Source organism: Anopheles darlingi, chromosome 2 (assembly GCF_943734745.1).
Source record: "Anopheles darlingi chromosome 2, idAnoDarlMG_H_01, whole genome shotgun sequence".
Lineage (NCBI taxonomy): Eukaryota > Metazoa > Arthropoda > Insecta > Diptera > Culicidae > Anopheles > Anopheles darlingi.
Genome location: NC_064874.1, coordinates 81,158,557 through 81,171,814, shown reverse-complemented (window position 1 = coordinate 81,171,814; position 13,258 = coordinate 81,158,557). Strand labels below are relative to the sequence as shown.

The window sequence follows — 13,258 nt, the reverse complement described above, 5'->3', positions numbered from 1 at the left end:
CGTTCCAAAAGAGCAGTCAAGTGGATAACAAAGTAGTCCGGATGCGAGAGATGGCCACTGAGCGGTGCTAGAAATCGTTTACGATAAGCAATTTGCTGCTACAACGTAGGGCATGCCATGCACAATCGGCACGAGTGTTGCCCCTATGACCAGCAGCTACTGTGAGGATAACTTTCGATGGCGTTTCGAGGGTTTTCCACGCCTCACGACCCTCCTCCAAATAGCCCCAAATGTAGCATCGCCGTTGCGAATAGGAATTCGATTAAAGAAATACTGTCATCCCTTTCCCAGGCTGACCAAGTGACCGCACGAGTTTTGATTACTTTTGCTCGAAACATACGACAGGCGAGAGCCTGATGGTGTTGTCTCACGTCAGACTTTACATTGTCGTTTTTTGTTGTGGTTTTCGGAACTGATCCTTCAATCCCACCGGAAGTGGGCAACGAAATTTTAGCTCGAACGTTTCACATCAGAAACAGCGTTTGGTTACCCATGCGCTCAACGAAACGATCAAGAACAGCTATAGGGCAACCCGAAAAGGGGCAGTCCGGTTGCCGGTTGCCGGGTCTCTTCATAATATATTGAATTTCAATTTTTCGATACCACGTGTCTGGAGTGGTTGAACCCCATCCCCGCATCCCATTTAAAACCACTTTAGCATCAGTCTCTGGGACAGCATCTGCAAAGCGGTGGTACACCAAAGAAGCCAGCCCAATAGCATTGGATTTGGGTTGTGCGGATTAGTTTTGCAGATGCAGAGCTCTTGTTCTGCAACACGCAGTGTGGGGTGGTGCTATCAGGTGGTGCACACCGGGCCAGGTCCGGTGCTAATTGCAATTTAACTTTCAACCATAAAAACCATTCATTTGGGCCTGGTATGTAGGGTATATCTCCAGAGCAGTACGGTCAGGCGCAGAACATGCATGGCGCAGTGGGCTAGCAATGCTACCACCAGCACCATATGCTGGATGCTGGAAAATAGAAACCAACAAACCAAGAGGATACAGAAACATGCACCCTGCTGCGGAATTATTTGTATTTGAGCCCCGTGCTCCCGTCGCCGCTAATTAGCCATACGTATTAGCAACAAATCACGGGTTTCCAACTAATTTTCATTACGTGATGAGACCGCCAGCTCGGCCAGGGTCAGCGGTGTGGTTTGGGTGGTGTACATTGTGTGCCAAAGTGAAATATATATGATTGGCGCATTACGATAATCATAATCAAATTTAATGCATTTGCAGTCGAACTGACGCGGCCATAAATCGCGCCCGGTCGCACCACTTTGAGGTCGAGCCCATCCAGAGATCAAGGGCGTGATTGTACAGCAAATTCATTAGGATCGTATTTAACTTACGTTAACTTATTCAAATTCCCGTGCTACTCAGAGCGATCGTTACCGAGAATCACGGTGTGATTTGTTTTAAGCACTCCGCTTATCAACTTCTCTTGCCAGAGCTTCAAGGCCACGGCAATCAACTCTACAATTTTCAGGCAGTCGCATGCCAAGCGCTCTCCGCTTTTTCTCTTTGAGGACGCCCCACTTGAGACTGACTCGTCGTCTCTTGATTGAGAACCATCGTTCCTAGCACTCGCTCCTTCTCGTTACCCGTCGTCAGCCGCCTCAAGGAAGCAACCAATTACAGTTCCGGCCACACTGTTTCACACTTCTGTTTCCTAGTACCGCCGAGCCGGTTTCGGTAGACGGCAGGACGGCGGGATGGCGGCCAGAGGTTTTCCGCAAAAAGCCCCCTCATCCAACTGGTACACCAAGTGCCCAAACTACCGACCATTTCGGTCGCCCTGGGGTCGTCTAGGGCATCACCTCGCCCGGATGCTTACGGTGTTACGGGGATTGCCTTTTTCGAGGAATTTCACTTGACGCTCGGCAGAGGCATCTCTCCTTCTCTCTCACTCTTACTAGCGGCCTCATCTCACTCAAGTTAGCCACGGCTTCAAAGCACAAAATTGTCTATTTGAGTGTTTGGGGTCGGAGTGCACAGTACCCCAACAGAAGGCAGCAACAGCGGCAGAAACAAGGAATGTGCTCGGGCAAGGAATGGGCAAGCTTGTCGGCCGGGGTCGACGCTGGACACTTTGCTGTGCGGATTGTCTGGTTATTGTTATGTAAATGGTATGTTCTCTTTCTGCTTCGGCATGGATTCAATCATCTGCTTTCCGTTTGCTTTTTCCTATGCGCTTCCGTGGTCGGATGGTATAAACTGGCTTAGTATAGTTCCATAATAAACAAGGATTGGTTAAAGCCTTCCAGCGTCACACTCGTACGATTGGTCTTTCTGGCAGAAAACACTTTCAAGGAAAAGAAACTTCAAACAAACCGACCAAGTGGGGCAAGTGGTACGGGAAATAAAGCTTGCATCTTGTTAGTGCAGGGACTTTGCAAATTGCTGCTACCATGGGAGGATGGTACTTGGAATTAGTTTTGTTTTGAAGAATCTGTTCCAACGCAACGGCCACCGACTGACTATTTCGTGGCAACCGCGGTTATGGTACACGTTAATGTTCACTAAAAAAAACAGGAAACAAGTTCCTAATTGCATTGTGCCGTCATTCTGTCTAGGTGGTTCCAAGGCCCTCGAGTAACGCTTCCGCACAAAAAGCTTCGCCATTCTGTTGGGTTACAAACGAGTTTCTAGTTTAAGCTGGTTAGAATGGTTTATGCTAGCATATGCGTGTTATTTGCCTATGCTTCACAGAATGGAACCGAGCGCTGCCTGTGCATATATAGATATATGGGAAATGTGTAAAGTGTCCCAAGCGGCACAGCATGGCAACCATGGTCGGCGCAACAGCTGCCGGAAATAGATGGAGGAATAAAGAATTTACTGCCGATAAGTGCATTTTATGGCCACCGCAAAGCCCGTATCGTGGTACCTCCATCGCCAACCGGCCCCAAAAATGTTCCACTCCAATAGCGTGGATGCCGGACGGTGTTCGCTCTCTGACCCTTGCAGCGAATGGTGGTGATGCTGTGCAAAATGGCGAACTTCCGGATCAGCACAAAACTGTAAAATTAATTGCTGCGACACGCGCCATCGGAGGTCCCTATCTGTCTCTCTATAGGAGGGTTGGGCACGAATTTTGAAAACCACAAAACATGGGCGTCGCTCCCTTGTTGCTTCTAGGATCTTGAAGATTCGCTAGTCGTCGTGTCCAGCAACAGAAACAGCAGCAGCAGCAACAGCAGCAGCAGGAGCAAGGCCGGCTGCTTTGTCTCTGTTGTAATTAATTTATCAATGTCCTCAGCGTTATCGATGAGACCTAACGCTGACCCTGGCAGAGCGGAGGCAATGTTCTCCGTAAGCATAAAACCATTTATCATCCCCGTTGACAACGTACCTAGTACCTACCGGGCTCGTTTGACATTAAAAACATTCCAGTGCAGACGCGAATCTATTGCTGCTGCTAAGCAGAATGTTCGGGAAATGGAAAAGGGAAATGAATTTTAGCTTCACCTCCTCATCTGGGTTTTCAAAAATGATTTACATTAAATGGGCATTCCGCGCTTCGAGCGGCATCATCGGCGCAGATGATGAGATGATGAAACCTTAAAGCCATCATCTTCCATCATGTGGCGGGCTTATCCAGGCCGCGCGCGTGCACACAGCTCCACCCCGCCCGCCGATTTCTCCTATAACGACGAGCATAACATAATCGTCAGACATCGGTCGACAGCAAATTGATGATGATAGATTGATTGATTGATCGAACCCAGAATCCAATTACCATTTGGGGCTGTGGCTTTCAGCAAAGGCGAACGGTTAAGCACAACGAGCGAAGCCAAATCGAGCAAAGTGCCGCCAATGTAGCCGCCAATCTCGGCGAAAAGTGTCATTCGATGTCGCGAAATGTGAACTGCGCTAAGCGTACGGTGAAACGTACGAACCAACGAACGAACTGCCATCAGCAACGAATTTGTAGCATTTTGAGCAAACACAATAGTCCGACCGTGTATGGCTCCGGTTGGTTCGCTCGCTGTTCATTTCTCGCTGTCAAGCTACGGCCATCGGGATCAACTCCTCATTGGACTCGTCTCAGGGGAACGCACTAGTATGTTGACGACCTGTGGCAAAGCTGTAGGGGGGAAGGGGGGTCGGGGGTGGTTAGCGCATTATTAATGATACGCAAAGCGCTATCGATTGGTCCAACCGATCGGAAGGTGTCCCAAGGCACCACCAATTAATTTATACATCACGCCAGAGAATTTCTGTCCGAGGAGCACTGTTTGCTGGCTGAAACCGATAAGAAATACGCTACTGGATTGCCAGCCAGCATCGTTTGGTTTGGTTATGCATCGTTTTCACAAAGTATTGCTGTAAATTCTTTGATCCATCACGATATTTGTAACAAAAACGAAAGAGGGCCATCGAATCAAAAAGTGGTGTAACAACCGACATTCGATGTATGTGTTTTATGTAAAAATCAATGCATTCCGAAATGTCTTAATTGTCCTCTTTTTTCTAGGCGGGCAAGGCTGCGCTACGCCTTAAAGCAAGATGTTACTTACTTAAATTAGTTAACTGGAATATAATCTATATAGTGGCTTTACAATTACCTTCAATACGATAGATAAGTCGCCTACACAAAAAGACGTCTTTCAATTCGCGCCCAACGTGGGGCTCGAACCCACGACCCTGAGATTAAGAGTCTCATGCTCTACCGACTGAGCTAGCCGGGCTGTTATGTATTAATTTTGTAACTAAAAAAAAGTGTTACTAACTTGGATTTTGCTTGCGCGTGGGATGTTGTCAGCGTCAAGTTCATGCTGATTGCAATCTAGGTTAGGTGATTACAAATCATGATTATTAATTATAAACTCTTATGGACGATCAAAGAAGTTGAAGATGAGCGACCATATAAAGCAAACTTTGTAAATGGCAAACAATAGAGAATCATACACTAGTTATTGATCTAACTATAGAAGCATTAATTTGATCAAATTTGGCGGAAAACCTTTCGGGTCATAGAAAGTCGCGACCGTCAAAGATCCACCATTAAAATATTGATGTTTGGGCGATGTGTTCCCTCGTATGGCGTTATTATGATTGTGCAGCATACAGCATACTAAATCAATTTAAAAAATACTTCTTTGAAACAACATTCACCAGCCCGGCTAGCTCAGTCGGTAGAGCATGAGACTCTTAATCTCAGGGTCGTGGGTTCGAGCCCCACGTTGGGCGCGCTAAGAAAATATCATGTCTTTTGGGGGGTGTGAAAGTAATTTCGCGTGAGGTAATGATTTTTACAGGTAATAAGTTAAAATTTAAAAAACATAAATCTCATATCGTCTAATTCGAACGGGGGTTGCTCATGCTTTGGTGGCGAGAAAATACTCTTGTACAACTGTTTGTGCACATGGAGTGTCCTCTTCTTACCACCCCCAGCATCCATCCTTTGGGGGCTCGACCATCACTCTCATCCATCATATTTTTTTTATGATTTCGAACCTTCACTGAGGCAGACACATTGAAAGAGGTTTGATCAATTGACCGGAAGGGGCGTGGGGATGGAGCCCTAGCGGCTAGATTTGTCCTTGTCATCTCATCGCGTGTTTTATACGCGCATTTCCCCCGGTAAGCAACTACCGAGATTCACGGATGTAGGCAGAAGCACCGCTCAAGCACCGAACGGCCAAAAATAGACCAACGACCACGGAGACGTGGCAGGGGGCGCGTTTGATTGCTGTGATGCGGTGCTCGTATTTCCACAGCCACATTACGCTTTAGTGGGTGTTTTTATGATGGATTTTCTACTATTCTATCTTTTCTCTTTCCTGCCCGGCAAAACACGGATCCCAGATAGCATGCGTCACTGATAGAGCGTTTCTCTGCAGATGCCTAAAGAAGCTAGAAGCTCGTCACGCACACACGCGCCTGGCCGATGATGACGATGACGATGACGATGATGAAAGTATGCTGGTTGCTGTATTTGAATGACGGAAACGGTGGGGTGACCGCGTAGTCACGTTGCAACCATTTCCAAGCCACGCAAACCACGCATCAGCCCTCCGGATGGCGGGATGATTTATTGGAAAAAGGCCCTCTTCGCTGTGGCCAACAACATCCGAAACACGGTGGCGGTGGCTGTGGCAGCGCGATCGAACTACTTGCTATTCCGACCGCAAACCGGCGAGAAACGGGAAATAGAATACTTTAAATTAATTTCCTATGACCACCATGGACGCCGGAGAGCCGGAGACGAACGCACCTCTCAAACCACTCGATCAAGATGGGATCCCTTCTCCGTGATGACAAATCGTGTTTGCCTTCGTGTTGTTTGTCCGGCATTAGGCGTGTGTCGTCCATGCCGGCGATGGTCTCGTCCCTCGTCCATCCAAAAACAAAGTAGTATCTCGTCACGGTTCGCCAAGACAAATATTGTGATGTTTGAGGTGGTAGCGAAGTGGCAAAACTCTCGAAAAAAGGGACACAGAAAGCGTCAAGTGCCACTTCATCGGCCAGATCAAAACTTTCGAGCACACGCGCGAGCACATGTATGGAGAAAGAATACTCGTCGTACGTTTTTTTTATGATTTTGTTCATTCGTTTCCATTGTCTGCTTCCAATGTCAAGCTACTCCCCCCAGCGCATCCTTCGGGTTTCACAAAACACGGGTGGACCTCTAGGCGCATACACACACACACACACACACACGCACACAGACAGTTCGAGCTCTGCCAATTGATGAGCCAACTTTTCATCCATGAGGGGGAGAGAGAGAGAGAGAACCCCGAACAAAGGCATCCGGAAACACGCATCCGTCCAGCGCCTGTCCGTCCGGTTTCGTGCTGCCAGGGTGTGCGTGTGTTGCCTGTTGTGTGAACATGAAAAGCCACTTCCGTCGTCGTACGATTCAGCGCGGCCTGAAGCGGACCGCGAATCCGTACACGATTGCTATAGTTTGCAGCAGCCCTATGTTCAATCTTTCCAATCCCAGGGTCAGAGGATACCTTTAAGGTTCGGTCTATCGATGGGTAGCATCATGAACGGACCCTCCGTTCGCGTGATAAGCCGGGCGCGTAACGCTTAAGCCCACGGATTCCCCCCAACGGACAATCGCGGACGTCCCGATTCCGGCCCGATCCAATAACGCCGACGGCTTTCTCGTGTTATTTATTGTAATCGCTTTAGAAGAGTTTGCCACGGGAAAGGGGTCCCGTTTTTATCGCAACGCGACGGAGGCTTTTCCGGTTACCAATTTTCAATTTGAGCTTCATCGACGGACACACGGGAAGGTTGAGCCGGCTTAAATCCGAACCACCCACCGTAGTGCCCGAGTATAACGCGAGGAAACGAATCCTCTTTGGCGCCTTTTCCAAACGATAGATCCCGACTTCGCAAGGACCGTCGAATTGGAGGGGGGACCACTGGTACCATCCGTCAATAGATGTCGGACCCGGTAAGTTGGGCTCAATTCTGGGGCTCTCAGCAGCAACAAAAAAAAACCTTTCTCAATCCGGATCGATGGTCATCGACGGTGTGTGATGGTGAAACGATGAAGCTGCCGGCCATTGGGAAGGGAGTGAATGGTCGATGATGAACCAGGCCCTCGTGTGTGTGTGTGTGTGTTCCTGTCCTTGTGCTGTGTTTCTACTGTTATTCTCTCGCTAGAGCAACATTGACACTGGAGGGAGCACCGGTCACCCCTGCCCCATCGTATACGCGCACGGTAAAATTGGAAACTTCCGGTCTTTTCCCGTACCGTTCCATACGCCGTTGACGCAGGGTTGAGTTTGCATGGTTGTGGTTTCGGTTCGCATTTTCAAACAGAATAAAAAAAACCCACTTCCCGTGGTGGCGTGAACGGACCGAGCAAAGTTTGTCTGCTGGAAATGATTTTATTTCCGATTTGTTGACACTTTTACCAAGATTGAGCACTACACGGTGTCACGGGGACGAAAACGCAACGGTTGTGGCCGGCTTTAAAGTGCTCGTGGTTGACTTTGTAATGCACAAGGTTATCAGTTTGCTCTCTGGTCGAGTCTTTAGTGCGTCGAATAAGAGAAAACCGTCGGCCGTAGGTACGTCGATCACAAATATTTTTTTCGGTCCACTTCACAGAATTCCACCAAACTGTCGCGTGATGTTCGAAGTGGGTAGAAATGTTTCTGAATCGGTCCATTTTCTTTCAATCAAAAAAGGAAAAACCTTCCTGAAGTATTGAGCAGATAAATCTTGTGACGTGGAACTTGGCGTTCTGCCGAGCCATTCCATGCCATTTGTGACCGTATTAGTTCTCCGGACTCCTCAAACACATACACGCCTCGCTAGCCCTAATTCCTGGTTTCCTGTTTCCGAGTGATCCTTTTTCAATTTGTTCATCACTTCATTGGCGATTGGCGGAAGGAATGTTTTTTTTTTTTTCGGAAGGCTTCTCGACTTCTGGCTAAAAACACGCGATGAATGAAAGAAAATTAGCGAGTTTTCCGAAGGGGCAACGATCGAAGGGAAGTAAAAGTTTTTCCAACGTGCATCGCCTTTAACGGTCACTAACGGCTGCGTCTCCAGCGTGATAGCTGGCTGAATGGTTGAGCAGAAGGATGATGGATCGGAAGGCCGACCGACGCACCATCCGGAGCCAGAGATGCCACGAGATGAGAAACCACGGGCGACGGTGGAAAGAAGGCAGCGTGGTGGACGCTCAGCGGCAAAGGATTTCCTTTTATCGGATGTTTACGTGTTTGTGCAGACGGCGATGGGCGATGATGTTGCGGTCATGAAGAAAGCCGAAGACAAGCCACGCCTGGTGCCAAGCCATAAAGCGAATGCTAGACCAGAGAGAGGCATTCTTCGCGTTATGGAGCGAGTTGGGCGTTGAATGTAACGGAAGCGGTCACGGGCTGACGGGCATGCATTATTACATGCCAGTTAAAGATTATTTATTGAATCCCGATGGTCCCAGCCCGGAGGGTGGGGGATTGGCATATTCCCGGTGTTGGTCAATGCGCTGCGTTGCCTTTGGCAGGATTCTACCATCGTGCCGAAAGAAGCCACAAGAAGCCGAAAGACCGGGCTCTTGGGCTGGAATCGAAAGATAATATTTCCCTTCTTCGGTTTTTTTTGCCTCTTGTACTTTTTGGAGTCTTTTGAGTCGAGAAAAAGGGTCCCAAATCTGGCTTAAGATATCATTCACTTTCCCCACGAATACAAAGAACGGCGGGTCGGCAATTCATCATCAAACACGATTGAGGGGACAACCATCAGTACGGTACGAAGGTTTGAATATTTCGACTGAAAATATTTCGCCATCACAGGAAGCATCGGATGCTGGTGTACAGCCTTGTTGATCAAACCGTAGACGATTGCAGCACTCTGCAGACCCAGCTGGGCAACGGCAAGAGGCATCGTTGAAATGAGGTCCATCGAATGGCGTCATAATGGCCGTCAGGCAAATAGGCTTCAATACCGGTGTCGTTCCGCGGTTCATTTTAGCACCGATGATGGATAAACATAGCTCGAGCACCACCAGAAGGACGAGCAGGTTCATCGTGCAAATCCGAATTTCGTGCTTTTGACATGAACTGTTTGTTTGTCCTGCAACTGATTTTGTGGTTCTCTGTTCAACGGAATGGCTTGGCAGGAAAGCTCTCGTTGAACAACGGTACTGCCGAGGTGTTTAAAGAAATGGCCGCTGGTGCATGAGTTTAGATCACAATGCACAGTGAAGCTGAACTACGTTATCACCCCGTAGAAACGCCGTTCAGCAGGTGCTGGTGTGGACACCGGTGTCTCCAAAATTCGTTTCTAAATCCTGCCCTCACATTTTACCCTAGGAGGCGTACAGTAGAAGCCATCATCATCATCACCACAGCCTCTCTCCAGTACGAACGTATACGACGGCCTACCGGTGGGGTGTGGGATCGGTTTGTGTTTTTCTCGATCTCAATCCATCCTGGGACGGCGACGCGGGGCATCTCGTGCACACAGATTTCCCCGGGGACCACCTCATCATGTCGCCTTTCATTTAACATTCAACCGGCGACACAACATCGCTCCTGCTGCTACTGCTGGTGCTGCTGCTACTTTCCCCTCAAACCTCGAAGTCTACCGTTGGTAGCATAGTGCTCATGGCCTTGGCTGAAGCACGACTGAATACAGATCATCTGGCGTGAGCTGCAGGGAACAAAAGAAGAGACGCGAAAAAAAGGAGACAACTTTGGCCATAATTTGTATTCATTCCTTAAATTGTGCCCAAAAGATAAACTTTTCGATGCGCTCGGCTGGTGACGGTTGCCGCTGGAGCTGCGCTGCCAGTGTACTCCCTGTTGAAGTGCCCCCTCGACGCGAGGTATGTCAACGAGCATCGAGACACGGCTTTTTTTTGGCTGAAGAATTTTGATTATTTTTAGCTCCCGACAAACTCGCCCTCGTAATGGATGATGATTAAGCTAAAGAAGAGCAAGAGGTTCTAGAACGGACACGTTGTTCACAAGAATATCCCCGCTGTTTCCAGTAAAATTCTCTGCAACATCATCCTGCAGGTGTGGCGAAGTGGTCATCCTAATGTTCGCACCAAAAAGGGTCACTGATTGAGGGACTCGAGGACATTCCGATTGCCAACGAAGCGGAGCGGGTTTGGTGCTCCGTCCTTAGTGCTCCATATGCGGTTTATGGTTATGGCGTTGCTGTTCGCTTTTCCATCGGTTTGCTCGTTTTATTTTATTTTATTTTCAACCCTCTCCCACTTTCCGCCTCGGAACAACCCTCGGTATCACAGGGCCGAGCCAGAAGCCGATCCCATTTCACGCACGTGGCTCAATGAACGAACCGTGTATGTGTGAAGTACGCGCCCCAATCATTTCCCGGAGCAGTAGGCACGGTTACTCCGTGCACTGCATTCCTGCAACAAGCAATTGGCTACTGTCGACCTCGGTAGGCCATGAAACGGAAGGGGCACCATGAGGAACAACACACAACACACACACATGCACGGGGACTAATGAATGCTGCATTGGCTGACCTCGATGCCACGCTTTGGCACGTTGCCAGGCACGGTGCCACGGTTCGGGTCAAATGTTTCGTCGTCGTTTCTTTTGGGGAAAAGAAAACGCAGACACGCAGGCCCCCACGGGGCCGGACCTTGCCATTGGCCATGAGTTCAAAGTGTGCCGTGCCAAATGGGTTCCGGTGGTGGCTTTTATCACAGAAAGAAGGGAACAAGCAGCAGCAGCAGCAGCAGCAGCAGCAAGTGTCGCGGCAAAGTATCGAAATGAGTTCGAGGACTAATTGCTTATGTTGGAGCGTATTTCCGCTTTTATTGTTGTTTTTTTTTTTGCCGTGGCCCTGGCGTTTGCCGACATATCCGTGCCATCATCAGCAATGTCTTCTGCGTGCCGTTCGGTGGCCGTAGGACCAGTACCAGGACGCTCCAGAACGTGTTTCATTTTTATGGTTTCCATAATTCACCACCCTTCAGCTCTGCTCGGCACTGTCCAGTGAGCAATCTTCTGGTAGGATTAAGCAAAAGGTCCAATTACGTCAATTGGAAAGCAAACTCATTATTCAAAATCATTTTCACTTCCATCCGCGACCAGAGGACATACAAACACATTTCTAAACCCCGTACTGGTCCCCGAGGCTGCGTGAATCTCATGCAAATAGATGCTCATCAAAGAAGGGAAGGACAAGCGAAGCAGTGGATCGAATCCGCCTTTGCTCCTTCTTCTTTTCATGTTTTGCGTGATCCGGTTAGCCGAGGACAAGTCTTCTCGCTTGTTTCGTGGTGTGGTACACAACCCCCTGCCCCCACTAAGATAGCCATGGATTAATTTAACCTTTCTTTGCGTTTCACTCAATGGACGTCCCGAATGGAGTCGAAACGAACGAACGCAGACATAGTACCGACCAACGGTAAGAGAGCTAGTGCTATCAGTCTTTGCTTCGGTGTGAGGCACCATCCGATGATCCGAGATAAACCCGACACCTTCTTTGTAGGAAGAAAGGGGGTAAAGGCTGTAATGCCTGCCTTTGCTCACCATTGCATGGCTCTTCTCGGCATATCGTGCCACCACTAGCACTAGTAACACGATACCGAAGCGACGCTACATAAACATAAAGTCCGTCCGTCCATCCGTTCGACCTTCCATCCTTCCGGTCTACATACCACAGCACGTGCCATCAGTTTCCGGTCCCTAGATTGTGGGGAGCAGTTGTGCGCGAGAGCACGAAATCGGAAGAAAAGACGAAGTCCACCGAAGATTATGGCGCTTTATGCGATGACACATCGGGTTAGTCAGCGCGAAAGGTGCAGCAAACAGAGCTAGGAAGCGAGGCGTTCAAGGCGCAAAGGAATGGCCAACGAAATCGCCATCGCAATCGCTCTCACATCTTTCTCCCTGTGGTGGATGATGTCCTGGGGTAGCCAGCAAGAAAGAGGAGGTCCCCATAGTCTAGCAAAGTGGAAAGGATGAAGAGGAAAGTGTGGATCATACCATACGCCAGTAATTTGCTCGGCACCATCTAGTAACCAGCGATGGGATTTTGGATAAGAATGGTCGAGGCTCGTGCGTAGTACATGCGTTGTTCGATAGTAGTCAACAGCAGAGACACACTATCAAAGCAATTATTGGAAAGGTGGCATTAGGTTTGATTTGGTATTTTTGCCAAACAGCTGTCGAGATTTATACAGGAGTCAGTTTTAATTAAACCCTCATCACCACCTCACCCATCTAACCATTTTTGCGTTTCTTCTCTTGCAGAATGAAGGTGCGTTTGCGGGACACGACTAACAGACGAACGGACAGCTGGACAGGCAGCAACCAGCATCGTGACCTTCGTCAATTTGGTGGCGATACGAAACAACGAAACAATACGGAAGTTTGCCGTCAACTGGCGTAACTGTGGCTCTGATCATCTCGAGTGCCAGAACCGTGTACCGTGATTCCCGTACCTTGGATTGGTAGAGCTGTTCACAATAGCAGCAATACCAGCGGCCATGGTAACAAGTGTTGAAGGAAACACACCAACGAAACCTTTGACGGGAAGGGAGATGGAGCAGCGCTCTCTAGCAACACCAATGGTCGCAACGGATGCGGACACGGACAAGGACACCATGAACAATCGCAAACTAACCGGGTTTGAGTTTTACGAAAAAATTCTCGGGTCACCCCGTTATGTGGTAGCACCGATGGTGGATGCGAGTGAGCTCGCCTGGCGGTTGCTTAGCCGCCGCCACGGAGCCCAGCTCTGCTACTCGCCCATGTTCCACAGCAGCTGTTTCTCGAAGGATCCCAAGTATC

At 48.9% G+C, this 13,258-nt stretch overlaps 1 protein-coding gene and 2 non-coding genes across 3 annotated transcripts in view; 2 read left to right on the top strand and 1 right to left on the bottom strand.

Moving 5' to 3' along the window:
* LOC125949833 (tRNA-dihydrouridine(16/17) synthase [NAD(P)(+)]-like) overlaps positions 1-13,258 on the top strand; it is a 71,891-nt gene that overhangs the window by 54,307 nt on the left and 4,326 nt on the right. Inside the window, exon 3 of the mRNA XM_049677245.1 lies at positions 12,719-13,258. This exon is cut by the window's right edge and continues 50 nt beyond it. Coding sequence (XP_049533202.1) covers positions 12,955-13,258 — 304 coding nt within the window. The 5' untranslated portion in view covers positions 12,719-12,954. The remainder of the gene's footprint in view (positions 1-12,718) is intronic.
* Positions 4,627-4,699, bottom strand: Trnak-cuu (transfer RNA lysine (anticodon CUU)). The gene has a single exon. It is a non-coding gene; the product is annotated as a tRNA-Lys (tRNA).
* On the top strand, positions 5,129-5,201 carry Trnak-cuu (transfer RNA lysine (anticodon CUU)). Its single transcript has one exon. It is a non-coding gene; the product is annotated as a tRNA-Lys (tRNA).